The 22,041-nt window shown below is 42.6% G+C and overlaps 1 protein-coding gene across 1 annotated transcript in view; it reads left to right on the top strand.

The window, feature by feature from the left end:
* Positions 1-22,041, top strand: part of GLIS3 (GLIS family zinc finger 3) — a 267,685-nt gene that overhangs the window by 218,635 nt on the left and 27,009 nt on the right. Inside the window, exon 8 of the mRNA XM_073345244.1 lies at positions 9,245-9,413. Within this exon, the coding sequence (XP_073201345.1) occupies positions 9,245-9,413 (169 nt within the window). The remainder of the gene's footprint in view (positions 1-9,244; positions 9,414-22,041) is intronic.

Genomic DNA, 22,041 nt, shown 5'->3' with positions numbered 1-22,041 from the left:
GCAGTACGTACTGGACAGATTTTATTTTGCTACTCATATTATGTGTACACGGAAAGCAGAAACCCATGGCAGCAAGTCTCAGAGCCCACGTCTACAGACTTGGGCTCTCAGTATGGCATTACAAATAGCAGTATAGACTTCAGGCTCAGGCTGATGCTCAGAATCTGAAGGCTGCCTCCTGCCCTAGGTTTCAAACCCTGGGGACCTTTTTTGGCAACTAGCATCCTTCTCCAGTAACTTGCTGTAACACACTGAAACATCAAGTTGGCTTTTCTATGGTGTTGGGAAGAGTTTCTGCCATTTTATCTCTTCCCACACCTCCAAAGTGAAGATAGAGTTAACACTCTGCAGCGGGCTGCTACCTCAGAGCCAAATATTAAAATGTGCTAGATCATCTGGTCAGGTGATCTGGAGTATCATTAATAAAGAAGGAGGTATGGCTTCATTTTCAGCTTGTGGACTGCGATACAACCGCATTTGCCGCAACCCCTCAGACAGAGACAAACACCTACAAGATCTCTGTCAAGCTTTTTTACAACTACAATACCCACCTGCAGAAGTAAAGAAACAGATTGATAGAGCCAGAAGAGTTCCCAGAAGTTACCTACTACAGGACAGGCCTAACAAAGAAAATAACAGAACGCCACTAGCCGTCACCTTCAGCCCCCAACTAAAACCCCTCCAACGCATTATTAAGGATCTACAACCTATCCTAAAGGATGACCCAACACTCTCACAAATCTTGGGAGACAGGCCAGTCCTTGCCTACAGACAGCCCCGCAACCTGAAGCAAATACTCACCAACAACCACATACCACACAACAGAACCACTAACCCAGGAACTTATCCTTGCAACGAAGCCCGTTGCCAATTGTGCCCACATATCTATTCAGGGGACACCATCACAGGGCCTAATAACATCAGCCACACTATCAGAGGCTCGTTCACCTGCACATCCACCAATGTGATATATGCCATCATGTGCCAGCAATGCCCCTCTGCCATGTACATTGGTCAAACTGGACAGTCTCTACGTAAAAGAATAAATGGACACAAATCAGATGTCAAGAATTATAACATTCATAAACCAGTCGGAGAACACTTCAATCTCTCTGGTCACGCAATCACAGACATGAAGGTCGCTATCTTAAAACAAATAAACTTCAAATCCAGACTCCAGCGAGAAACTGCTGAATTGGAATTCATTTGCAAATTGGATACTATTAATTTAGGCTTAAATAGAGACTGGGAGTGGCTAAGTCATTATGCAAAGTAGCCTATTTCCTCTTGTTTTTTCCTACCCCCCTCCCCCCAGATGTTCTGGTTTAACTTGGATTTAAACTTGGAGAGTGGTCAGTTTGGATGAGCTATTACCAGCAGGAGAGTGAGTTTGTGTGTGTATGGGGGTGGGGGGGATGTGAGAAAACCTGGATTTGTGCAGGAAATGGCCCAACTTGATTGTCATGCACATTGTGTAAAGAGTTGTCACTTTGGATGGGCTATTACCTGCAGGAGAGTGAATTTGTGGGGGGGGGGTGGAGGGTGCGAAAACCTGGATTTGTGCTGGAAATGGCCCAACCTGATGATCACTTTAGATAAGCTATTACCAGCAGGACAGTGGGGTGGGAGGAAGTATTGTTTCATATTCTCTGTGTATATATAAAGTCTGCTGCAGTTTCCACGATATGCATCCGATGAAGTGAGCTGTAGCTCACGAAAGCTCATGCTCAAATAAATTGGTTAGTCTCTAAGGTGCCACAAGTACTCCTTTTCTTTTTGCGAATACAGACTAACACGGCTGTTACTCTGAAACCTGCAAATTTCTGGTGAGTGTTAAGATCTTTAGTGAAGAAATGCCAGGCACAAGCGTCAGAATAAAGCCAAAAAGTCTCAGAAAGCTAGGTTTGTAAATCTCAGTTCATGTTGCTAGCTGTTATTTGATTTCCTTGATATTGTCTAGTGGTTTTTGGAAGCCCTGAGTTCTCACTCCACTTCTGCCAATGACTTCCTCTGTGGCTTTGGAAAAGTTACTTAAGCTTCTCTGCCTAGTTTCCCTAGCTGTAAAAAGGTTAGTAAGTATCATTATCTCCAAACTCCCAGGTTGTGAAGATTAATGTTTGTAAAGGACTTTGATCCAGGTCTTCAAACATATTTAGGCACCTAATTCCCACTGAAATAAAATGGGAATTAGGCATCTAAATACCTTTGAGGAGGATTTGGGCCTTTGAACATGGAAACACAAAAGGGGGAGCTGAAAGGAGGGAGATAGGCATGGGGAAGGGAGAAACATGGCCTGAATGCAGCCAGGTGGGCATGTCTGTTTTTCTCTTCTGATGCCAAATATCCTGTTCACAAGGATGATATAATTATTCCATATACAAATCGAATGTTAAATACAGTGATTTAAAAGTAAAAAACATGCTAGCAAATGTGCAACTTTAATTGAAGCTGAACCACAAACAAAAGGCTTATGCTGTCTTTTCTAGGTGGAAAGTATTTTCAACCCTGCCTCAAAATCTTTGTGGGCATGGGTAGGAGGAGAGACATTTTGGGGGCAGAAATAGATTGACAGAACACTGATTTGACAGTAATAAATCCATGGTAATAAATTACACCATAGTTGGTAGTTTGCGAGAAGAAAGGTGGTAATTCTGCATTTTAAACATGTTTCTTTAAATTACAGGGTTCTTGCTCCATTAAGAGAAGAAATTGAATTTTTTAAAGTATAAATTCTTTAATATTTTAAAATGCTATTTCTCTTTTTTCTTACTTGTGAATCAAGTTTCTTTTTCCCTCCATCCACTTCATTTTTATTGCATGTCAATAGAATACATAAGAATGCAGCTCCACACAGAGAAAATCTGTAGGAAGAGAGATGCCTGTTGGATAATCTTTGTGTTGGTAAATCCTTCTGTGATGAGACCTCGAAAATGGCAGCTTGAATTTTTCCTATATAATTATCAAAATTAGATGACCTAAAAAGGTGTAACTCAATCTTAGGTTCACATTCAAGTCCAAAAGACTATCTATCTGAAACTATGCCGTAACCTGAGCTTCTTAAGGATCATGGCGGAACAACAGCTTTTTCATGACATTTATTCCTGGGAATTTCTTTTGATGGGTTTTATTTATGTTGGAGTATTATACAAACTATTGAGTTTCATATTTATTGAAGAAACAGGAAAATACTTTTTTACCGAGGAACGCTTTGTTAAAAAAAGCCCTTTTTCATAATGTTTCTATGCAGATCTAGCTTATGGTAAATTGGAGATAAGAAGAATGTTTGTTGTCACAGATGTTTACTAGGTTTTATGCTGTTCAAACTATGTGCTTAACTTAGATCAGGCAGCAAAAGGCAATTACTTAAGAGAAACTGACAGCAGAAAGATTTGCTTTCTCAAATAATGATGCTAAGGACCCTCCAAGTAATTTGGAAGTTACTATCATACTGTACAGTATATTGAAAAATTAGAGATTCAGATCTAAGGGTACATCTACACAAGAGCTGAAAGGTGTAATTCATAGCTCATGTAGACATACTTGCACTAGCTCTGATCAAGCTAGCATGCTAAAAATAGCAGCATGGCTGTGGTGGCATGGGTGTTAGCTTGGAATAGCCATCCGAGTACATACCTAGGACCTCAGACGGAGTTGTACTGTATGTCTACCCAACCTGGGAATACACCACCCAGCTGCTGTGTAGACATACGTGTAGATACTACAGCCATGAGTGCTCTAGAAATGCACGTAAATATCTTCTTATTGATATGCATCTGAAATCATAGCTCCAAATGCTGGCCCCCAGCTTTCCTGTAGCATTGAGGCTGTCAAGGCTGTGTGACATAACATGGCATGACTTGGAGGCTGCTGTCTTCCATGGATGCTGATGGAAACAGTGCTCCATAGCATCCATAAAGCCAACCAAGCCCTTCTTCTGCCCACTTTTGGAGTCCATAACTCCACTGCACCCAGACATTGACAGCTGAGATTAGCGAAGGGCTCTGTATTCAGCAGGCTTCCCTTACTCTGTGTGGGGAAAGAAGGGGTGGATTCCTTTTGGACGATCAAGAAACAGGGAAGACAGAGCAGGGGTGGAATGCAGAACCCATTTAGGGCAAAGAAAACACCACTATTGCAATAAATAGGGAAGGACAGAGAGAGAGAGAGAAAGACCAGATCTGTGGAAAGCTCCGGAGGGAACATAGAACTTACTTGTCAACATCTGCACTACGTGTGTGGGTCAGGACTTGGTCCATCTATATGTCAATGGCTAATTGTTAATTGATAAGAGTTGTGTATGTGTACATCCAAAAGCAGAATTTGGCACACTAACAGTTATGGGAGCTCTTTATATGTGTGCTAAGGGGACATTATACATCCCTACATTACTCAGATGAAAACAAGCAGATTTTTTTCTTTGTCAGCAGATTAAGGTCTCTAAATAGAAACATAGATGTTGGAGATGGAAAAGACCTCTTAGGTCACTCTATGATGCCTGTCAGTGCATGCTTGTTCCCTACAGTACTTTCTCCAATTTAGCTTTGTCCCAAGCAATGTGGCTTCTATCAGTTCCCTTGGAAACTATTCTCCAGTTTAATTGATCTCACCTTTAGGTAATTTTTCTTAATATGCAGCCTACATTTTAATATTCTTAATTTCATCTAATTTCTCTGTCATATATCTTGTGTTATCCTACACAATTCCTCTGCTCAGAAACTTGGAAGACTTACCTCTCCTTTTTGTTTAGCTAAGCCATACACTTTTTGTTCTTTATCTTTTTGATGAAGATTAAGTATCTATGTTTTCACTCAAAATCATCTGCATGACGTGACACGGATGTCGGTAAAAAGCACCTAAGTTAGTCAGGGACCAAGTTAATGTGTCCCTCTCCCTGTTTACTGTTTCTTTGCTTTGCCAAAAGTAAAAACATCTGTGCTTTACATTTGAAAGGAAACTCTTTGCCTCTGAGACAATTTGCAAAACAACAAGGATTGTCTACAGTCCTCACACAGTTGCTAAATGCTGGCGTCCTCATTTATAGCATCTCTGAAAATGAAGCTACTGATCTTTAGGTCATCTCATTAGCATGGAGGGAGGAATTTCTATAATGATTTTAAGTTAATCATTCAGCATGTGACTAGTTTTTTTATTTGTTGAAAAATTATGAAAGTATTCAAATTTTCAAAAAGTAGTAAACATTTGTTTTTAATTGTGATATTTTATATCAGTTTTTAGATCAGCTCTAAGAACTATGCTTTATAGCTTTACAACTTGTTCTGCAATATGAAACAATGATAGACTCCAGATTTGCAGTATTTTTTCAAGCAAAACTCCCAGGACTGGGTCCATAGTGTTGTCCTTTTTGATTTTAGACAATTCTCCATTGTGAACTGTCCAATCACATGCATATCTTCAAAACTCAATCAGTGTTTCTTTCATTATAACATAATTTGGGTTGTTTTTTATGGACCAGTGACATTTTTTCACACGGAAAGCAAGATTTGAAAAAAAGTTGGTTTCTAAGAATTAGCATTAAATCATTCTATGTCTATGTCTGGGGGGAGAAAGCAGAAGGAGACTCCGCTGGTTGGAAGGCATGAGATGCACTGTCCTGAGATGGGGGGTTCCACGACCACCACTCCCAAGAGAAGGAGGCGGGTGGTGGTGGTCAGGGACTTTCTACTCCGGGGGACTGAGTCATCTATCTGCCGCCCTGACCGGGAAAACCGAGAAGTCTGCTGCTTGCCGGGGGCTAAGATTCGCGATGTGACAGAGAGACTGCCGAGACTCATCAAGCCCTCGGATCGCTACCCCTTCCTGCTTCTCCACGTATGCACCAATGATACTGCCAAGAATGACCTTGAGCGGATCACTGCGGACTACGTGGCTCTGGGAAGAAGGATAAAGGAGTTTGAGGCGCAGGTGGTGTTCTCGTCCATCCTCCCCGTGGAAGGAAAAGGCCTGGGTAGGGACCGTCGAATAGTGGAAGTCAACAAATGGCTACGCAGGTGGTGTCGGAGAGAAGGCTTTGGATTCTTTGACCATGGGATGGTGTTCCATGAAGGAGGAGTGCTGGGCAGAGACGGGCTCCACCTTACGAAGAGAGGGAAGAGCATCTTTGCGAGCAGGCTGACTAACCTAGTGAGGAGGGCTTTAAACTAGGCTCACCGGGGGAAGGAGACCAAAGCCCTAAGATAAGTGGGAAAGCGGGATACCGGAAGGAAGCACAGGCAGGAATGTCTGTGAGGGGAGGGCTCCTGCCTCATACTGAGAATGAGGGGCGATCAGCAGGTTATCTCAAGTGCTTATATACGAATGCACAAAGCCTTGGAAACAAGCAGGGAGAACTGGAGGTCCTGGTGACGTCAAGGAATTATGACGTGATTGGAATAACAGAAACTTGGTGGGATAACTCACATGACTGGAGTACTGTCATGGATGGTTATAAACTGTTCAGGAAGGACAGGCAGGGCAGAAAAGGTGGGGGAGTAGCACTGTATGTAAGGGAGCAGTATGACTGCTCAGAGCTCCGGTATGAAACTGCAGAAAAACCTGAGTGTCTCTGGATTAAGTTTAGAAGTGTGAGCAACAAGAGTGATGTAGTGGTGGGAGTCTGCTATAGACCACCGGACCAGGGGGATGAGGTGGATGAGGCTTTCTTCCGGCAACTCGCAGAAGCTGCTAGATCGCATGCCCTGGTTCTCATGGGTTACTTTAATCATCCTGGTATCTGCTGGGAGTGCACTACAGCGGTGCACAGACAATCTAGGAAGTTTTTGGAAAATGTAGGGAACAATTTCCTGGTGCAAGTGCTGGAGGAGCCAACTAGGGAGAGAGCTTTTCTTGACCTGCTGCTCACAAACCGGGAAGAATTAGTAGGTGAAGCAAAAGTGGATGGGAATCTGGGAGGCTGTGACCATGAGTTGGTTGAGTGCAGGATCCTGACACAGGGAAGAAAGGTAAGCAGCAGAATACGGACCCTGGACTTCAGGAAAGCAGACTTGGACTCCCTCAGAGAACTGATGAGTAGGATCCCCTGGGGGAATAACATGAGGGGGAAAGGAGTCTAGGAGAGCTGGCTGTATTTCAAAGAATCCTTATTGAGGGTACAGGGACAAACCATCCCGATGTGTCGAAAGAATAGTAAATATGGCAGGCGACCAGCTTGGCTTAACAGTGAAATCCTTGCGGACCTTAAACATAAAAAAGAAGCTTACAAGAAGTGGAAGATTGGACAAATGACCAGGGAAGAGTATAAAAATGTTGCTCGGGCATGTAGGAATGAAATCAGGAGGGCCAAATCGCACCTGGAGCTGCAGCTAGCAAGAGATGTTAAGAGTAACAAGAAGGGTTTCTTCAGGTATGTTCGCAACAAGAAGAAAGCCAAGGAAAGTGTGGGACCCTTACTGAATGAGGGAGGCAACCTAGTGACAGAGGATGTGGAAAAAGCTAATGTACTCAATGCTCTTTTTGCCTCTGTCTTCACAAACAAGGTCAGATCCCAGACTGCTGTGCTGGGCAACACAGAATGGGGAGTAGGTGGCCAGCCCTCTGTGGAGAAAGACGTGGTTAGGGACTATTTAGAAAAGCTGGACATGCACAAGTCCATGGGGCCAGATGCATTGCATCCGAGAGTGCTAAAAGAGTTGGCAGCTGTGATTGCAGAGCCATTGGCCATTATCTTTGAAAACTCATGGGGACCGGGGGAAGTCCCGGATGATTGGAAAAAGGCTAATGTAGTGCCCATCTTTAAAAAAGGGAAGAAGGAGGATCCTGGGAACTACAGGCCAGTTAGCCTCACCTCAGTCCCCAGAAAAATCATGGAGCAGGTCCTCAAGGAATCAATCCTGAAGCTCTTACACGAGAGGAAAGTGATCAGGAACAGTCAGCATGGATTCACCAAGGGAAGGTCATGCCTGACTAATCTAATCGCCTTCTATGATGAGATTACTGGTTCTGTGGATGAAGGGAAAGCAGTGGATGTATTGTATCTTGACTTTAGCAAAGCTTTTGACACGGTCTCCCAAGGTATTCTTGTCAGCAAGTTAAGAAAGTATGGGCTGGATGAATGCACTATAAGGTGGGTAGAAAGTTGGCTAGATTGTCGGGCTCAACGGGTAGTGATCAATGGCTCCATGTCTAGTTGGCAGCCGGTGTCAAGTGGAGTGCCCCAGGGGTCGGTCCTGGGGCCGGTTTTGTTCAATATCTTCATAAATGATCTGGAGGATGGTGTGGATTCCACTCTCAGCAAATTTGCTGATGATACTAAACTGGGAGGAGTGTTAGATATGCTGGAGGGCAGGGATAGGATACAGAGGGACCTAGACAAATTGGAGGATTGGGCCAAAAGAAATCTGATGAGGTTCAATAAGGATAAGTGCAGGGTCCTGCACTTAGGACGGAAGAACCCAATGCACAGCTACAGACTAGGGACCGAATGGCTAGGCAGCAGTTCTGCGGAAAAGGACCTAGGGGTGACAGTGGACGAGAAGCTGGATATGAGCCAGCAGTGTGCCCTTGTTACCAAGAAGGCCAATGGCATTTTGGGATGTATAAGTAGGGGCATAGCCAGCAGATCGAGGGACGTGATCGTCCCCCTCTATGCGACATTGGTGAGGCCTCATCTGGAGTACTGTGTCCAGTTTTGGGCCCCACACTACAAGAAGGATGTGGATAAATTGGAGAGAGTCCAGTGAAGGGCAACAAAAATGATTAGGGGTCTGGAACACATGACTTATGAGGAGAGGCTGAGGGAACTGGGATTGTTTAGCCTGCAGAAGAGAAGAATGAGGGGGGATTTGATAGCTGCTTTCAACTACCTGAGAGGTAGTTCCAGAGAGGATGGTTCTAGACTATTCTCAGTGGTGGAAGAGGACAGGACAAGGAGTAATGGTCTCAAGTTGCAGTGGGGGAGGTTTAGGTTGGATATTAGGAAAAACTTTTTCACTAGGAGGGTGGTGAAACACTGGAATGCGTTGCCTAGGGAGGTGGTGGAATCTCCTTCCTTAGAAGTTTTTAAGGTCAGGCTTGACAAAGCCCTGGCTGGGATGATTTAATTGGGTATGGGTCCTGCTTTTGAGCAGGGGGTTGGACTAGATGACCTCCTGAGGTCCCTTCCAACCCTGATATTCTATGATTCTATGATTCATAGAAAGGGTGATCACTTATCTGGTAGTACTGACTGATCATTGAAATCATGTTGTGCCTACCATGATACTGAATATTGCTCTCCCTCTGATTTCAGCTACAATGTTCTCCAGTACTCATTCAAGTCGGAGTGGAACAGCTGCTGGGGGTGGTCCACCATCACATCCTGTCAGTCACCCTTCTCCAGGGCATAATGTACAGGGTAGTCCCTGCAACCCACCATCTCAGTTACCTCCTCTCTCAGCTGTCGACTCCAGCACTGAGAGGTAAGACTATCTTTATTCATTTTAAAAATGAGAAGCAATTGACTCTGAACATTACTAAGTTTAGTAGTAGTTTTATTGTTACTCTTGTTTGTTTAGAATGTTGTTAACAGCACAGCCGGATTATGATGATACTTCAACATATATTTTGTGTTAGTGCACAAATGTAGAGTAAGTGACCACTATTCTAAGTTAATCTCAGAGTATATACTTGTGCCTCTGGGATTTACCTTGCTATATTCACTGGTAGTTTGAGAGAGATTCTTACTTTTTTAAAAATGTATTATTTGTACTATAGTAGTGCCCAGAGGCTCCAACCAAGACTGGAGTCCTGTTGTGTTAGGTGCTAACACATCATAAGGCACAGTCCCTGCCTAGAAGAGCTTATACTGTAAATAAACAAGACAAATAGTAGGAGGGGAAACAGGGATGAAGTGACTTGCCCAAGGTCACTCAGTAGATCAGTGGTAGAACTGTAACAGAACCTCAGGTCTCCAGACTGCTAGTCAAGTGTCCTATCCACAAGTCCATTATATGAAAACTATAAACAATAAGTAGGCTTGGAAGGATTAGATTTTCATTGGTTAAAGTCAATAAACATCAATTTCACTTTACATACACAAACCAACAAAAATATATTTCCATCAATGATTATCAAAATTTACAGAGAAGCAAAGTATGCACAATGTTGTGTGAGAACTTATTAGAGTTTAATTTAGGGATATTTACTTTGTGTTTTTCGACATTTGATGCTGACAATTTGTGTTTTGACCATTAGAAACCTTTAACTTTTGAATCTCGATGTCTACTGTCAACAATTATTGTCTGACCCCCAATAATTACCTGCAATTGTAAAAATTTAAATAGATACAATTTTTAAAATGCTTAAATCCTGTAATTTCTGCACAACCATGAAAAGTTAAACTGATCATCTTAAAAAAAAGTTTTAAAGTAAACATTGCTATTATTGATTGAAATTACAAAAAAATAAAAATAATGGAATTTTGCCAAGCCTGTGAATAAGGATAGTGTCTCTCCAATTTAAAATTGCATTGAAGGAGAAAAGAGAAGTTGGAGGAGAGATGGAGAAGCTTTCTTAATAAGAATGAAAATGCTAATTATTGAGTTACTCTGTGTAAGTGGCTTGGGAGCCATGATTATTAGAGCCTCACTAGCATTTATATTCTTGTCCTACTTGCCAACATGTTGAAGTGGGCAGGTTGTCAGTTTGATTATTGCTGACTGACTTTGCTTTTGAGAAGTGTAATACATATGGGTTGAACTCCTATTGCATGTGTTTGTATTTGTTTTCAGCATGTTTAGTAGGAGGAAGTTATTTAATCATGAAAATTTGCAGGCTGAACTTGCAAGATGCTGCATGCCTCCAGTGAACTTATAAATGCCCCTCAAACACAGTGAATTTGTAGAGTTCAGGTCACTTTGCACCTCTTAGGAGCAGATCAGCACCTTGAAGGACTGGGACCCTGATTTGCATGTTAATTGACATTTGCCGCTTTGAAAACTCTGGTGAAAACTAAAGTTGCTTTCTCGACCGAAATAAGCTCATATTTTTGCAGGAAGCTGATATCTTCTATATTGTGAAACTAGTGTGCAATGACTGGACTTGACTTCTAATTTAGTAGCAAAGGACTATGAGTCATAGTCAGAAGTCATTCATTGCTGGTTAGGGACAAGATCTCCCATCTTTATGGTTTCTATTACTTTAGATATTTCAGTGATATAAAAGCAAATCCTCTGAAAGGGATCCAGTTTTCATCTTTAAATATTACCTAAATGATTATTGATCAGATATTGCATGATGTTAATGGTTTCCACTTAGTATATTAAATCAAAATTCTGACTATAGTGCATGAGACCTAGGTAAATAGTTTTTCAGTAGAAACATATTTCTGATATAAATTCAATGGTACACATATTACACTTTAATTTTAATATAAATATTCTATTCTTACTATATATCTATGGACATTTTTAAATATAGTTTTGCTGATTTTACATAATTTTCAACACACTAAAATACACACTTCTATATTTCACTAATGTATCGCAAGGTGTTTAATTTTCTTGAGGAATAGAAATATCAGTAATTAGGAAAGCACAAAAAATCCAATTATAAACCTCAAAAGAACATTCCTGGATTTCAGTTGCTGATAAATGGACCTAATTCCCCCATAATGAAAACAGTACTACAGCTCTGCCTTTTATCTTGAAGATGGAAGAATGGGATGGCTTGCACGATTGGGCTAAGGTGTCTTTCATGTCTAGGTTGCTACTTTGAGTTCAATTAGTTCAGTCATGGCTGAAAGGGGTTAGAACCATCTGCTGTATGGGGGCAGTATCAGTCCACTTCTAGTGGAGGTGCCTCATCATAAATACAATCATCATTGCTGCTAATTGTTAGTATCCTTGTTAGGAGAAGGGCCAAGGAGTGAATGATATATAGACTCCTCTTCCCTGTAGAAGTGGTTCCTTTCAGTCGGAGTTGAGGGATATTGGCAAATGCTATTGGGAAGTTTCTGCTGCCTTTTGTTGCTAGACCACTAGCAGGGTCAGTCCAGTATTTATTACAAGCATTGAAATCACTGTTTAAAAAACAAGTCCAGATCCTCTTATTAGCACATTTCTGAGAAGATTACTGTTGGGAGACCACTGTTGAAGCACTTTAATAGTGATGTGTATAAATAGTTTCTACCTCATTGGGGCCCTGATCCTGTTTGGGACCTCAGGACACTATGATGATACTGACAATAATGAATAATAATGAAGTTCTGGTCTGATACACTCCTTCCTTACAAGCCTTTTTTCCCCCTTACACTAACCATATACACATTTTCATAAACTGTTTCATAGTTACTCCCCGTCTATGTTTGGGGCTTCTTTGGATTCAAGACTGAGGAAGTGCCAATAACTACATTAATGCAATGTTAAGAGGAAGCATTTAAATGCAGGAGAGTGAAGATTACCACAGCAGTGATAACTTGGTCACAGGGCACCTATATATATTTAGGCAAATATTTAACAGGAGAAATAATACAAAACACTACATATAGCCAAGACACTGTGTATTCTGCCATCATGGAATTTTCCACAGAATTCACCCCTTGCTGCAGAATCTCTATTTCCATTTAAAAAAAATTAAATGTCAAGCCTTCATGGTTGTGACGATAATCTTGAAAATGTGAACTAAGTATAAACTTGTTTGAGTGTGCAAAGAGCCTGAAATAATGGTTCTGAGCAGTGTGAACTGCCTCAGCCATCTCACTCTGGGACCCACCGACTTAAACCTGGTCTAAACTTAAAATTTAGGTTGACATAACTATCTTGTTCAGGAGTATGAAAAACAGTCACATCTGCATGCTGCAGCTATGCTGACATAACTCCCAGTGCAGACACAGCTAGGTCAATGGAAGAATGTTTCGGTCAACCTAGCTACTGTTACTCAGGGAGGTGGAGTTCCCACAGCAATGGAAAAACCTCTTCCTTTGCTGTTATCTGCATCTACACTACAGGGTTATAATGGCATAGCTATGGCACCATTGCCAATGTCGCACCCATAGTGTAGACATGGCCTTAGTGATTATGCAAGCGTGAAATGTGCCATTTTTTCCAAGAGAACACAGAATTCTGCATACAAAATTAATTATTTAGCTGCAGCCAAGAGCCCAGCATTTTGCTTTGTCTCCCTGGCCTGCTGGGACCTGCCTGCAGCTGTCTCTTGCTCTGGACCGTTCTGCACAAGGGGAAGTTAATTGGACTACAGTGCATGCTCACATCACTGTTTTATAGAACAAGGCAGGAGCGAGGAGGGCTGGTGCCAATGCTCAAGTCCAGGTTGCAGGTAGGGAGAAGGGGGAGGCAGAAGGGCAGGCTGGACAACTATGCTGCCAAGGGGCTTGGGGAGCTGAGATGATGAACTCGGGAAGCAGACCACAAGCTCTGCCTCCCCTCTTTCATGGCACACATGAGGAAGGGGAAGGATAATCTGTCCTGGACCACCTAGGCAATGTTGTAACTGCTGAGGCCCTTGGAGCTGGGCGCGTAGTGTACAAAGTATGGTTGAGAATAATCATTGGTAAATTGTACAGCCCATTACGAGTCATAGTCGTGTGTTTGGTTGTGGAAGGGGTGAGAATGCAGGATATTTCCCGGAGATACAATAAATTCATACACGGAGATACAAGAAATTAATATTGCCACAGAATTTAGGAGTTCTTACCGCAGGCTTTGTGGCCACTGTGCCATGTAGTGCATGAGGTGCTGTATATTCTGTATGAGCAATGTGGCTCCGCTAACACAGTGGAACCTGAGAGTTATGAACACCTTGGGAATGGAGATTGTTCGTAACTCTGAAATGTTCGTAACGCTGAACAAAACGTTATGGTTCTTTCAAAAGTTTACAACTGAAAATTGACTTAATACAGCTTCAAAACATTACTATGCAGAAGAAAAATTCAGCTTTGAATCATCTTAATTTGAATGAAACAAGCACAGAAACAGTTTCTTTACTTTGTCAAATCTTTTTTTTTAAGCTTTCCTTTTATTTTTTTAGTAGTTCACATTTAACACAGTACTCTACTGTATTTGCTTTTTTTGTTTGTTTGTTTTTGTTTCTGGTGCTTCTTGCTTGCATACTTCTGGATCCAAATGAGGTGTCTGGTTGACTGGTCAGTTCGTAACTCTGAGGTTCTACAGTATTACCCTGAGAACCTTAACTACTGGATTCTCTGCATTTTGAATAATTAACTTCTCAACCTTAATGTTGCATTAACATAGTTCTTGCTTTTAATATTCAATTACAAAAATTAAAATTTTAAAGGAAAAACAACAAAAAACGGAGGCTGCTACTACCTAATTCCACACCCACCAGCAGAAATTTCTCTACCGCTATAACAGAACAAGGCTGTCGCTTGTTTTCCAGCTGCAGAAATACTCACATCCATCATCTCCCAAGGTGAAATGTCCCATTATAGGTAATGGTATGTCATTCAATGTAGAATCTACTGACCCATTCACATGCACACAAGTCTGCGTTGTTTCAACATTAAGCTCCCCTCCTACACACTTTTTTCTCCTCTGTCTGAGTGATGGTTTCCCTGGACAAGGAGACTCCTCTTCGACCCTTACATTTGGGCAGCAGGCTCAGGATTCTAGGGAAGCCATAGTGACTCTCATTCCTTTCACTCCCATGGACAATAAGAAGGAGAAAACGTGGAGGAATCAGAGGCTTCTCTTCAACTTTCTCTTCCTTTGGAAAATGGGAAGGAGGCTGTAGAGAAGCTGACGAAGCCCTGTGAACCTGAGCCTCGCAGTTGTGGGAAGGGGAATTGAAAAATAATGCACACATCTTGTGCAAGTTTGGTTCCATGCCAAAAGTCAAAGCACCAAGATTGGTTTGGGGGCAGGTTTTCATATCCAAATTCTCTAAAATTCAGGTGGTGGAAGCAAAGTTAGGATAAAACTGGAATTCAAATCTAATCTCTACCATAAAATTCATTTTTTCTAATTGTTTTGTTTTTATTTTTTTTAATGCTCACCAAATTTGAAAAGATTTTGACTGTTTAATTAAGAGAGGGTATGATAAAGGTATACAAAATATTGTATGGTAGAGGGAAGGTAAATGCGACCTACTGTTCATCCACTTTTGAATACAAGAACAAGGGAACATTCAATTAAATCAAAAAAGCAGCAAACTTAAAAACAATAAAATGAATACTTGTTTACATGATACTTAATTAACTTGTGGAACCCACTGCCACAAGATCATTGTTGCCCAAATGCCCAGTTTAAAGGGATTAGTTGTATTTACAGATAATAATATCTGCAGTTACATTTTGCTTCTTAAGGCATGTTTCTGGACATAAATGACCCAATAACTGACTGGGTTTGGGAAGACATTTCCCCTATGGGCAGGCTGTTCTGTAATTCTCCACTGTGAGGGATCTCTCATGTTCCTCTGAAGCTTCTAATACTAGCCACTATCTGAGACAGATAGATGTTGAGCTAGATGGACCTGGTATAGCAATTCCTGTATTCCTAAAGCATGAGAAATTTTAGCTTGAAAGGAATTTTTTAGGCTGTTATTAATGGCTGAATAGAAGGATTTAGAATTGAAGTATTCAACTTTATTACTGCAGTGCTATAATAAGAGTTGGAGCAGTGCTTTTATTTGCTTATTTGAGTATGTGGTTATATTCTTTTTATGGCTTCACTATAAAACAGCAAGTAATTCCCAGCCAGACCTCCAAAAGCAAAAGCCCCCAAGTGGTTCTAACTGAAGAGTCAGGGCAGCTAATGCTTACATATTACAAAGCTTCTTGTCTGTGGTATGAAACAGGCTGGCTCTAAGAAAGATTCCACTTAAAGCACATAACAATGTTGTTCTGAAATCAGTACATAATTTCCTCCCATGGTTTGGACAGCTGGAGATTTGTCTGCTAAGAGGCTGTATCTTTTCTGCTAGTGAGGAAATGTCTGCCTGTTAACAATGACAGACTCTGAAGGATGGAGGTGAGCAACTGATCAAACCTTGGGCCCTGCCTTAGCCAAGCTAGCAAAGCTTGATATTTTTCTCTAGTCTGTTTCCATGCTTTGTCTCTTTTTTAGAGAGGTTATCCGCCCTCACTTGCCTTTACCAACAGCTTAATTCTCAAGCATAGATGTAACCCACCAATCATTGTGTTACAGGTCCCCCTCTGTGCTGACCCACAAAGGATACGAGTTGTTACAGCCACAGTTAAGGAGCTCTAGCTCAAGATGTAGCAGATTATACTTCTAGTCCTGGAGATCCTCTGTTCAATTCCCACTGTGTTGGTCAAGGTGGCCGTTATCATATCAGAGTAGCCACTGGCAGTAAGAAAAGGCTCTTCACCTGCTGATGAGTAGAGTCAGTCAAGGGTGAATCTTCACTCCTGAGTCTAGAGTGACTACATTTTCTGTGACAAACTGAGACCCCAGTCCTGGGGGCAGGAGTAGAAGTGTGCCATTGACTGTTCTGGGCACACGTCCTCATACCAAGGTAGGTTGGTCTTAGCAACAATGCCTCCTAATTCTTAACCAAGCAACAGTCTCCTTTCTATATTTGGAAAGACTATGGCTGCCAGCTTTTTTTGGAAGGAAAAATGTAGAAACACTTGCGTGCTGTTACATGTAAGCAAAAAGTCAAATAATTTGCACATAACCGTAAACTGCAGCTTTAACAAAAAAAAAAAATGCATGGATTTAGTGTTGGTGAAGACATGAGCTTGACAATGCTGCTGAATGAAGTTTTCTGTGTAACTACAAATAAAGCATGCATCAGGGCAAGCTTCTCATGCACTGGCATGCTTCACACCTGATATGAGGGGAAGGGGATTTCCTTTACGTGTAGCAAGGCTCGTTCAATCTCCATAGCCAGTGCAATTTATGGCCTTTCTGCTGAGTAAGTGTAAAGTGTGTGTGTGTAAGTTTGTGATGTTGGAGCTGGAACTGGACCAATCTGAGTTCCCTTCTGGCCTCTGTCCCCTCATTGGCCCCTGCCCCTCACAGGGGCTCAGATGAACAGGCTGGGGAGGAGACACTTCTCCCAACCCCTCTCACTTGTGGGGTAGTGGAGGCAGCTTTCCTAGTGGCTTGGCAACTGCCAGCTCTCCTGATTTTTTCATGCGTCATGGGATTTCAGCCAGGGCTGGAACCCGTCGGATCATGTCACGAGAAGCACCAGCACCAGTTTCAGACCTGCATGTGGGTGAGGAGGAAACACCTTCCAGCTGGCTGCCTTCCCCACTGCCCCACCTCCTGAGGAAGAGCAGCCAATCAGATCTGCTGCAGGAGGCAGGCAGAGCTTTTTCCCACTCCCCTCAGGGGCCGACACCATCCTCACAGGAGGGGAGGGGGAAAGAGGGAGCAGCTAAAAGCCCAGCAGCTCAGGCCTCTATCCCTCCTTTCCTATGAGCAACAGGGACAGTTCCCCTGCTGCTCCCTCTTCCACTCTCCCTCCCTGTACCACCTGGCCTGGGAGGGGCAGAAGGTAGAGTGAAGAACCACTGAAGGCTGAAGCCACTCCCTCCCCTGTACCCCCAGATAGAAGTGGGAGAGGGGACCCTGCTGCAGCCTCCCAGGTCTGGGAGAGGGGGTGAAGAGCCCCAGGAGGGATGCAGTTGAGGCTGGAAGGGGCAGAACTGATGTGGAGGCACAATTAATTGGTGGGTGGGGGGGGGATGAACAGATGTAGAGGTCAGGGTTCCTGCAGCAGGGGCCAAAAATCACCTCAATAAATCTGGGCGTGTTGGCAACACTAAGTGTCTCACACATGCACTGGGTGTGGGTGGGGCAGTTCGGAAATCAAAAGTCAGGCCCAAAACACTGTATAATCTTTTTTTTTTGTAAAAAAAAAAAAAACTTCATGGTTTTGGGGGATCTGACCCTGGCTTTTGAACCTTTGTGCTTGGGAATATTGCAGCCAGATCAACAACATTGCTGCTGACACAAATCAGGGAGCCTTCCTCAATTGCTCAATGGCCACTTGAGCCTGCCCCAGCCCTTATGTACACAGCAGGGCCCTGAAACTTGGCAGGACTCCTGTCACTCAGAATTGGGACACTCCCTGTTTTATGGGAGTGCACCATGAAAATCAGGATGGGTGACAAGGACTCATGCAGAAAACTGGCTTAACTGGAAACCTTATGAGGAAAAGGTGTCAACAAGTGATGGGCCTGGTGGGATAATCTACCTAGGTGTTTATACCAAGCTCATCGCTGTGGTATTTGCAGCTATAGGTGCACACATGCTTATCCATTCTGATGGCAATTTCACTAGCTCAGCTGACTGACATTTCCTTCAGGCGGCCAGAGTCTGCCTGTGGTGCACACAAAAACTGGGACAAAATCCTGGGACCTTTTGTCTAACCATCGGGGACATTGGGACGGGCTCAGGAACCTGGGTCAATCCTGGGTTTCAGGAACACGTTTGCCTCACTTTCAGGGAGACAAAACTACCCTAAGGGTCTTCTCTCCCCAGTCAGATAGAAAAGATACTGCCGGGGAATTTGTCTCCTCATCCCTGGAGGTTACAAGAAAGAGGGTTTGCCCTCCAGTGGTGCAAATGCAGCCTGCTGAGCCAACCAAGTTGGAACAGCTAGCAGAACAAATCAATGTTCCCGCAGCAGCTCAGCGACGCTGCCAGTGGAGTTGGTGACAGTAGCAGGCGTGGAGGTAAGGGAAACGCTCAGCCACCTTCGGATGACAGACGTGTGTGTGCTCAGTGGAAAATCTAGCTTTGGTTTGCCCATCTTCTGGGGGTGAGGAGTCTTGTGTCACAGCTGCAAAATTGTGCTATTTTTGTCTTTGTAAAACCTTAGGCAAACCATGTGTATTCATGACGTTGTTAGGAAAACATTGAGTTTCACACAATTCTGTTTTGCAACAAATCACATTGTTCTTTAAACATGTTTTTAAACAGAAGGTTTTTTATGTCACAGATCTGGTAGACACCTGGCATTCTGGTGCATTTCACTGGGGTATAGTAGACTGTGAGCTAACAGGACTTTTTACTCGTCCACAACGGCAAAATGTGGAGAGTTGGTGAAAGCCAGAATGTAAGGCGTCATGGGGATTTTTATTTTTATATGAGAACTGCCTTGGAACTTCGCCCAAAACTTCCTGGCTTTGACTAGAAATACTAACATATGTAGAAAAAGTCTGTTCCTGATTATTGTGTGCTGAGCACTACACAGAGCACTGAGGTAGACAACAGCTTGCCCCATGCAGCTTACATTTTTTCCCCAACACAGTCAAAAAGAAGGAAGTTCAGGAAATCTAATAAGAGCCTGATCTTATGACCATACCAGCTCAAAGACATTTTGTTATGTTCAGAAAAGCATTGGAAATATTGGTTGTACAGCTGAATCTTCAATCTTTATAGAGGTTTACCCGTTGCTGTTGCACATCCAGTGTGTCAGTTGCTGGGTCACTTATTCTCAGAGTAAACAAAGATATTTGGCTGTGCACAAGCTAGCTACACACCTCCTAAATTTTATTGCTATGTTGAGAAAAGTAGGCAGTCAAGATAAAGTGACTTCCAACATAGACTACATCTCCACTAGTGGTCACTGGTAACATGACATGTCATACTTTCACATGGATATACCATTGTTGAACCATTTTTTCCCCTCCAATTTAATAGTTACAAATAGGCATGCTTGCCTTCCCTTTCAACTAATTTGTTTTAACAAAAATACTTTTTTGTGGCCACTCAATGAAAGTGTTCCCTAGTGGCTAGAGCACTAGTTGGCCCCTGGCGTGCTGGATGACCCCGGGCAAGTCACCATACTATTTTGTTTCAGAGTAACAGCCGTGTTAGTCTGTATTCGCAAAAAGAAAAGGAGTACTTGTGGCACCTTAGAGACTAACCAATTTATTTGAGCATGAGCTTTCGTGAGCTACAGCTCACTTCATCGGATGTATGCCGTGGAAACTGCAGCAGACTTTATATATACACAGAGAATATGAAAACATACCTCCTCCTACCCCATTGTCCAGCTGGTAATAGCTTATCTAAAGTGATCATCAGGTGGGCCATTTCCAGCACAAATCCAGGTTTTCTCACCCTCCACCCTCCCACACAAATTCACTCTCCTGCTGGTGATAGCCCATCCAAAGTGACAACTCTTTACACAATGTGCATGATAATAAAGTTAGGCCATTTCCTGCACAAATCCAGGTTCTCTCACCCCCTCACCCCCCTCCCAAAAACCACACTCACAAACTCAGTATCCTGCTGGTAATAGCTCATGTGTCAGTTTCCCCATCTTTGAAATAGGGGTAGTGATGCTTATCCCCTTTGTAAAGCACTTTGAGATTTACTGATGAAACATGATATATAAAAGCTAGATATTATTACTATTATTTTACAGGAATTTATTCTTGATTTGTCATCTCTTTTAATCCCCCACAAGATTTCCACAGTGCAGAATAAGTGGAATTGTGTATTTCAAACAGTAAACTCTTCTTGAGGGAAGCTAATTGCTGGGCAGGGTGAAAGGCAGAAGTTTACGAGCTGGTTAGGATTGATTATCATTTTCTTGGCCTTGAAAATCCATTTTTATCTCCCAGCTCTGAACTAGCACCAGAAGAGAAGAGTTCAGAAAAATAGTAGGGAGTGAGAAGTGGTAGTGCCAGGATCAGTAAGTAGCTAGCATTTGTTACCTCTTGGCCTGAATAGTTAGCCAATATTCAGAGCCTTGCTGGGTTGTTTCCATTAGGAGGAAATATTGATTATGAATCAGGTCATTCTTTGGTGCAATCCTGTTTATTTACAAAGTACACAAAGTCCTGGTTCCCCGAACACAGTTGAAACAAACACAATTTCCAAACCTGCCTTTCCAGCCAGTCCTGTGCCTCATGGAGCAGGGCCATGCTCACCACTGCTTCTGTGGCTTTTTGCTGCCTTTCTCTTTCTTTTTGGTTGCTTTCAGCTCTCTGCAACGAATCAAAGACCCAGCCTCTGTGTTTGCAATCCGTCCCCAGGAAAAAAACTCTCAGCCAGCAGGGTTTAGTGTCTCGTCAGCCTTGCATATGGCTAGTGCCTTGGACAGAGGCTTCCATTGTCTCCAGGTATCTTAGTCCATTAAAGTAGCTTAATTGCTTCTGCCATGTAGCCTGAATGAAGGGTGGGTAGCACGCTCATCACTTTTAACCAGATCTGTGGTAGCCTAGAGATCAGACATGGCCAATGGCAACCATTAATACCTTCCAGCCTAACAATATTTGAAGTCTGTTCTGGCATCCATTTGCCCTGAATCCATGCAACTTTTGTGCACACTTCAGGGGATACAGTTGACTCCCTTAGACTACAAACTGTGTAAAAGTGCACAACTGCTATTTGCTTTGTTCCCTTTTCTGGTTGAAACAAAGGGAATGCCTGTGACCTTATTTGAATGCATAAGCAGTCAGATGCTTGTCAGTGCATGGCCACTAGCTCAGAGATTAATTGGTCTGAAACCAGTTCACTGTTGTAGAAGATTCACACAGAGAAAACAGAACCAGAAGAAGAAGGGGGATTCATGGAAGGGAGTTCAGTAGACATGACAACTCCAAGAAGATCAGGCAGTGAAGGTGAGGCAAACTCAGTGAGAGAGTTCAGTTTAAGCACACTGTCGAATATTACTAGGCCAGTCATGTATTTCCATGTCCCCATTGAGACTGGCAGTGTGAAATCAGATAAAGGAATGCTGGCCAAAAAGAGCACTAGCAAAGAGAATTCCAAGGTGACAACTCTTTGAAAGTCTTTCGAATACTTCTATGAAGAAGTGGAGCACCATCAAAAAACCTTTAAGAGGTCAGGTTTACCCTGAATGGTAATTTTCTTTCTGCTTTGTTTGATTCTAACCAGCTTGAATAAGGACAGTCAATTGATACCGCAGTCATAATACTGACATCGGGTTCTGTGAAGGGAATCCAGCAGCCTGGATTAACAATGGAAGTTCTGTTTTGTGTGGAATTGCAAGAATGAGGATTTTCCCCTCCAAATCACTTCTTAGAGTCTGTGAAGCACAAACAATTTAGCAACAGTCAATTCTCTGGCCAAGAATCTCAAAACACTTGTACGAATTCTTTTTCCAAACATATAAAAACTT

This window comes from Lepidochelys kempii, chromosome 5 (assembly GCF_965140285.1).
Source record: "Lepidochelys kempii isolate rLepKem1 chromosome 5, rLepKem1.hap1, whole genome shotgun sequence".
Lineage (NCBI taxonomy): Eukaryota > Metazoa > Chordata > Testudines > Cheloniidae > Lepidochelys > Lepidochelys kempii.
The sequence above is the reverse complement of the archived record's forward strand: the minus strand, read 5'-3'. Positions and strand labels throughout refer to the sequence as shown.